At 49.2% G+C, this 7,335-nt stretch overlaps 1 protein-coding gene across 1 annotated transcript; it reads left to right on the forward strand.

The window, feature by feature from the left end:
* The first annotated feature begins 5,964 nt into the window (after positions 1–5,964).
* On the forward strand, positions 5,965–6,971 carry LOC119331901. The gene has a single exon (XM_037605081.1). The coding sequence runs from the start codon at positions 6,019–6,021 to the stop codon at positions 6,853–6,855; it is 837 nt and encodes a 278-aa protein (XP_037460978.1). The 5' UTR covers positions 5,965–6,018; the 3' UTR covers positions 6,856–6,971.
* The last annotated feature ends 364 nt before the right edge of the window (positions 6,972–7,335 follow it).

Consider the following 7,335-nt stretch of genomic DNA (forward strand, 5'->3'; position numbering starts at 1 on the left):
GCACTGCGAGACTAATGCTGGAAAAGCACAAATAGTTTAAAAGTGCCAAAAAGCTTGGAAAACCAAAAAACATCAGTAAAAACATGACGTCCGAACAATATCAAGTGTTCGGTGCCAATCCGAAAGTTGGTCCTAGAAAAAAGAAGTGCTTCTGTCGTGCTTTAACATGATACATCCTATCTCAAGACTTTGAGCGGGTCAGCCTACGGCTTTAACCTCCTATCCCGAGGGCGGAGTACTTTTCATCAGGCCAGTTTAGCAAACTAAACTCTAGCGGTTTTGAGAGAGAAATTAGGCTCCCCGGCTAGTGACCGCACACTCGTGTCGAAAAAAAGAGTGATAAATAATAATAATAATAATAATAATAATAATAATAATAATAATAATAATAATAAAACTTTGCAACGACTAAGAAGAAGAACACTTATTATAAAACGGCTCAAATAAACTTAAGAGCCCCAAGTGACTTGGGTAGAAGAATGATTGCATGTACCAAAGCACTTATATCATATCTATGTTCAACCGAACTTTAAGCGCGTCTTAACCGACCGTCAGCTTCTCCCTCTTCGGTCAAGGACCGAAAAGTGTTATGTACTCCATCAGTCGAGAATATCTACGGTGTTTCCAATAACCAGGCAATCAGACCATAAGGCTGTAACAGACAAAGCGTGCTCAGGGAACTTGTGCTATATTACCGTGAAGTGTAAGAAACATCTTCGAAGAAAATAGTACCCCCACCGATACCTTTCTTCGGTGCTCATTGTTATTATGAGACTTGTGCAATAGATTTTTTGTACTCATGAGTTCTGTTGTGTGCCGACCATCATTGAAAACTATAAGAGCGCTAGCTTTCGGCTTCACCCAGTCTGAGGTCCGGCTCGGGCGACCCGATCGTGACAATCGCAGAGGTGCTCCCTTTACTCCCTAGCCGAACAATCAGGAACGTAGGGGTAAACACAGGAGCGAGGCAACCCAGCTTGCAAATCGCTTAAGTCAATATGGTGCATATTGTGGCGTAATACATGAACAAGGAACGAAGCCGTACAAGTATAATCATATGCAAGTGGAAAAGCTTCATGAAGGAAGCCCCCAAATGAATTGGGTATTTGAATTTATGCGTCACAAACAAAGTTTGGACAGGGAAATTTTTTACAAGCAACTTTTTTCCAAAAAAGTATAATGCTTGGTCGAACCGAACACAAGTTAGAAATTAAACCTTTGAGCATGAAAGCGACTTAGGTGGTTAATGTGTTCGGTATTGATGACGCGGTCCGAGCTTGATGCGGGGCAAGGCTCCATCCCCCAAGCTGGCCCCGAGATGGCGAAGAGGAGAGCTCGACACGCCGAAGTGGTGACATAGCACGGTCAATGCAGACCGGCAGAGTGACGCCGAAGTCCCCGGATCATTTTCCTGTGCACAAAAAATAGTGCAAATCGGAGATAATAGTAATAATGATAATTAAAAAAATGGTGCATAATAAATAATTTATGCAAAGTGAGAAATAGAAGAAATATGGCCTGGCGCCGAAGTCAATGTCGATGCAGGGCGTCGGCGTGATGTAGTAAAGGCGTGGCAAAGCCTGAATTCACAGGTCGGTCCGAGCTCCGGATGCGGCGTTCGCTGGACTATGTACGGAAACTGATCGAACCACCTCGCGACCGTCGTTAATGCGGTCACCATTTGATAGACCTGTGTACATATCATGGACAAACCAGAGTAATAATTCCTTGGGAAAAATGAACCCAAACAAGCAAAAAATACTAAGATTAATAGCACCTGGTTTATTTGTTGTAGCAATCCGAAGGAAGGTGATTCCCAAAATTGGGACTCGCTCAGCACACCCATTGCCTGATGGACGATAAAACGACGGCATGGCAATGCTGGTAAAGGTTGACTCGCCGAGGCAAAGCCCTCGGCTCAGCTAACGTTACGGAGCTGGTCGGCTAGTGACGCCGAAGTGTCCGGAGTAGGTTGATGAAGAGATGGCGAAGCCCCCGGTCCAGCCGAGATGTCGAAGTCTCGACGTCAGCCGATGAGTCGAAGTAGGTCGGCGTGACGGACACCAGCTTGAAGAAGCAATAGTGCGGCCCTGTCGATGCATGTCGTGACGTGGTCGATGTCGGCTTGATGAAGCGACCGTGCGGCGATGCCGGTATGCCCGCTCCGTGTAATCCGTGGGGCGGCGATGTTGATTATGATTTATCCTTCGTGATGCCGGACTCTTGTTCGGCTTGCCGAGATGATGATCCGAAGAAGTTGAGCTCGGCTAAAGTGACGACGTGTCTAGCGCAGGTCGGCAGCCGTGGAGTAATATTGCCGGACTGGTTTGACACCAGCATGATGTTGAAGATCATGTTCAAAAGATCTTAAAGTTAGTTGGATGTGTTCGGGAACGAAACACAATACCCCATACAAAACTTCCTTCAAAAGGGATGTCCGAAATCCCGTTCATAAAAAAAATGAACTCGGTCGGATTCGTTTTCGCGCAGAAAACAGATCCAAAAAGTGATGCACTAATCGGAAGGTTTCCGGAGTTTGGACGGTCAGATCGAGCTGAAATTTTGAGAGGTGGTAGATATAGGAATTCCGCAGCCGATCAACGGTTGGATCTTCCAAAGGACGTCCGAGCTAGAAGCTGGACACCACGCCCTAAACTCATCCAAATTCCCATCCAGATTTGACAGGGCTCCGGTATATCGTGGATTGCCAGAGATTCCTCCATCGGAATTCGACAAAATTTTCTAGGGTTGTTATAGACTCAATTCCGCACAATTACACCAAAGCGATACTCGAGGTGGTGGTGGCGGCAGATACGAGTTCGCTGTCCAAAAAAAACAGCGCGGTCGCTTGAGGGCAATGTTGACGTTGAGCCCCCGAGCTCCATAGATGATTCCTCCATGATCTTGATAAAGATCAGAGTTGATGTTTGATGAAGGCCCTCGTCCGAACATGGTGATCCGAACACGGGGCGTAATTCTTGGTCGAACCAAGGTGACCAGTCGAACTGGTGACTAAGACGCCGAAGTCGCAGTTGATCTGCAGGCGAGCCATCGATCCTTTTGTCGATCACACATCGGAACTCTCAATGAAAGCACCAATGTCGGTGTCAAAACCGGCGGATTTCGGGTAGGGGATCCCGAGCTGTGCGTCTAGGCGGATGGTAACAGGAGGCAGGGGACACGATATTTTACCCAGGTTCGGGCCGTCTTGATGGAGGTAAAACCATACGTCCTGCTTGATTAATATTGATGATATGGGTAGTACAAGAGTAGATCTACCACGAGATCAGAGAGGCTAAACCCTAGAAGCTAGCCTATCGTATGATTGTTGTTCTGTATGTTCTATCGACTAGCCTGACCCTGGTTTATATAATGCACCAGAGGCCTAGGTTAATAAGAGTCCTAGCCGAATACGCCGGTGGGGTGAAGTCCTTGTCTTGATCGTCAAGTCTTTGTGAAATTTTCCTTGTATGCGGCAACTGTCCGAACTAACCCATGAGTATACGGCCATGGGGGGCCTCGGCTCAATCTAATAGATCGGGAGACGACGTGGTGAGTATCCTCTAGTCCAGGACACCGTCAATCCCCTTGTCTTAGCCCTTTGTGAGTTTTGAAATATAGCTCAATTTTGTCATTAACCTGGACCACCACAGGCTCTAATAGTGTGCATAACCCAGTTACACCGTTTGTCACATATAATTTATCTAGAATCAAATCTCTCTTGGTATATCCGGTGGTTAGCTGGTTTTCCCTATGTGCGATTGACTAGTAGCTTATCGAGGTGGCTACAAGCATACTAATATTGTATCCATAGAGATATCATCAATGAAGCTTCATCAAGTGTTTACGGAAACCAGCATGATTAGCTTACTAGGATTGTCCAGGCAGAGTATGCAGCTGGTGCATGATTAGCTAAAATCAGTATGGTCGATCTGGGTAGTAGGCTAGTAGCAGCTGCTACCAGACGAACAGTAGGTATGTTCCTAGAGAATTGGGTGGAAGGACGACGACAACCCATTCGTGTACAACATTATGTATTATGATCAGCAGTGTTGTAAGACGACGACAACCCACTCGTGCGCATGCACCATTCATTAAGCGTCAAATCTACACAATCATACATGCACTGCTTGAAGCGTATAATTGCGCCCCCAATTGATTGATGAATCGATAAAGATACGGAAGAAGTTAGTGTGAAAGTAGTTGGATTCCAAATGAGTGTCTAATTTTGCAGTTAGCTCTAGCTAACTGCTGTACGATCGCATATGTGTACGTACTGTGTGTTTTGTCGGCATTTTTTTTTTAAGATATACACCCATATGTTTTGTCGGCATTTTTTTTCTTAAGATATACACCCATAGGTATACACTACTCGTATTCATAATAGTAACAATAAAAAGACTATACTTATACAAGCAACAAAAAATAAGAAAAATGCAAGCGGTTGTACTGCTACATGCCACCCTGGCCGTGACTACCAAGCACGCACGACCTTCGCCGTCACCGAAAAAGGAGAGCACTAAAAGCTGGTCCACATCTTGACGCTGATTAACCCTAGCCGGTAGGCATTAACGAGCCGCAATAGGCACGAACCCCCCGGAAGACTGGATCTAGCCCGGTAAGGATCATCATGTTACGGAATTAACTAGGGGAGGACCTATCTCTCGGCTGCCTGAGAATTACGTTTCGGGCAGTTGAATTTGTGAGCGTTGGCTCTGAAACAAGGGGCCAAGTGAGCTTCTTCTTCCTTTCGGACAATTTAGTGTACATCTTCTTCCTCCACATGATATGTTTCCCTATGCGGCACCAACTAACACGTGTGTAACCGCCTCCCAATCCCCGCCTCACTCCCCTCGAGCCCCACTACATCGCCTTCCCCTGAACCACCACCCTGTTCATCTCTCTAAGTCTCATGTTCTCTAGCGTTGGCGACGACCCTGCACCTCGAACCTGCACCAGTCAACCCTCTTCCTCGCCTCCGTAGCTCCATCTAAGACATTGTAGCTCTCTGCTGCTATCAGCAACGTCCAGTCTCTGTCAAGGTCATGGTTCAGCCTCGTTCGGGTCGACAGTCTTCGCCGGCGCTGCTCTCGTTTTCCGGCATCGTTAATAGTCAAGTGAGGGAACTATATGTCCATCCACCTAAGTTTAGCCAACCATGCAGGTCATGCATGTGGTGTGCGTGTTTTCGTCTCCACTGAACGAAGCGACAAATGGAATCTCTCATGTCTCCCAACTTGCAACGCATAAGAGAAAATTGCACGCCGGCTCGGATCCGATTATTGCGGAGTTCTCATCCCATCGATCTCGTCGCCACTCGCCACTCGCCATCCGCGTGTCCGGTTGGCGTGCCTACGTACGCCAAGATAGTCGCTCCGGCATGTGCGTAGATGCCAAAACTTGCGTAGATGGGACCGAATATACCTTGAGCAACAGCACAATTTGCACGTTGCGTGCGTTGAGGATGACCTGGACTCATCATCCATCCAACGGTAGATCGTGGATGTCCGTGTTCCGCTGCATTGTCCTGCCCAATGAGTCATCTTCCATTACTCCAATCATATGTCCTGCCGGCTGTCCAACGGCGCCAGCAGCTAGCAGTGCCAGTCTAGGTCATTCATACATCTTGAGCGTGCGTGCGTGCATGCATGTCCAACACCAGTGCTACCAAGTCGACCCCCAACATGACACCTAATCCACACTGCACGGCCGCTGCACATGCACATGCACGGCCATGGTGGTTCGATGGCGTTGCTTTGGTACGTTGAGATTTGACTTTGAGGCGTCCCGGCAACCTCCTCCTCTCCTCCACCGGCGGATCATGTCCCCCACGTACGTACGCCGCTGCCCGGCAACCCACACGTGCAACCACCACTTGCATGTCAAGCCACCCTCCTCCTTGGCATTGCATATATAGCACGTCTACGGTCTCCTCAGTTCTCACATCTCATCTCATCTCAGTTCTCACGCACAATAGGAAGAAGAAGCAATTAGCTAGCCTGCCGCCGATCCACCGAAATGGCTCCCAACTTCGGCCGTTCCATCTCCTTCCCTCTCACCCCGACGAGGTCCTTCTCAAAGTCGTCCCGCCACCTCCGCTCTGTCAGCCTCCCCGGCACGACCTCCTCCCACCCGCTCCTCGCCAACCTCCACGCCCACATCGCCGCCGTCCGTTCCTGGATCCAGGACACGGCCTCCCTCCAGGCCGGCCTCGCCAACATCCACGCGCTCCACGCCGCGCTCGCCGACCTCCTCCTCCTCCCAGCGTCCGTGGCCGCGCTTCAGTGCACCACCAGCAATACCGGCGACCGCCTTCTAGACGCCTTCCTCCTCCTCGCCGACGCGCACCAGGGCTTCCAGGAGTGCCTCCTAGAGCTCAGGCAGGCCGCCGCTGAGTCCCGCACTGCACTCCGCAGAGGGGACACGGGCAGGCTCGCGTCCGCCTCCAGGTCCCAGCACAGGGCCGAGAAGGACCTCGCCCGCCTCGCCGCGTCGGTCTCCACCATCTCCTCCAAGTGCGCGCGCCTGAACCTCGTCGCCGTTAGCGGCGAGGAGGCCGAGATGGCCTATGCTCTTGTGGAGGCGGCCGCTGCCAGCGCTGCGGCCTCCGCGGCCTTGTTCTCGGCCGCTGCGTCCATGTCGTCTGCGGCGTCGACTTGCAAGAAGACGGCCACGTTTATTCCGGCGTTCGCCACCAGGAAGGTCACCGCACAGGAGACGGCCGAGGTGGCCATGGAGAGGCTGTGCGCGCTGGAACGGTGCCTCCACGAGTGCGACGGTGCCTGCGACTTGGTGTTCAGGAGCATTGTGCAGACCAGAGTTTCACTGCTCAACATCATGACGCCCACCATCTAGTCATTTCATGTATACATAGAAGAAAAAGAACTTAATTAGCTAGATCATGTATATTTTGCTGATTTGTCACTACACAGTGTACAGAGAAAGAAGCTAGTACAAAGAATAAGATTTTGCTACACTTGTTCAGACTTGTGCTGCTTGACATGAATAGTAGTACTGCATACAAAAGATGTCTTCAATTTCATCCTGTTATTTACAAGGCTGCCGGTGCAAACTGGTGAACTGATTTGTTCTAATCTGGAACTTGTACATAAACTGTTCATTACTGTGTGGTTTGGACAATTTCATACACTCTTCAAGTTTGGTACTCTCTCTGTCCAAATTAATTGACGCTCAAAGGGATGTATCCAGACGTCGGAATTAGTTGACGCTCAATTGAATGTATCCAGACGTATTTCAATGATAGATACATCTGTTCGACCATCAACTAATTCTAGATGGAGGAAGCAGATCTTAAGCTGCTAACTTCAAGACTTC

Source organism: Triticum dicoccoides, chromosome 7A, assembly GCF_002162155.2.
Source record: "Triticum dicoccoides isolate Atlit2015 ecotype Zavitan chromosome 7A, WEW_v2.0, whole genome shotgun sequence".
NCBI lineage: Eukaryota > Viridiplantae > Streptophyta > Magnoliopsida > Poales > Poaceae > Triticum > Triticum dicoccoides.

Bases quoted from the DNA above. Each gene is read 5' to 3' on its own strand.
- LOC119331901 (XM_037605081.1), top strand. From the start codon at position 6,019: ATGGCTCCCAACTTCGGCCGTTCCATCTCCTTCCCTCTCACCCCGACG.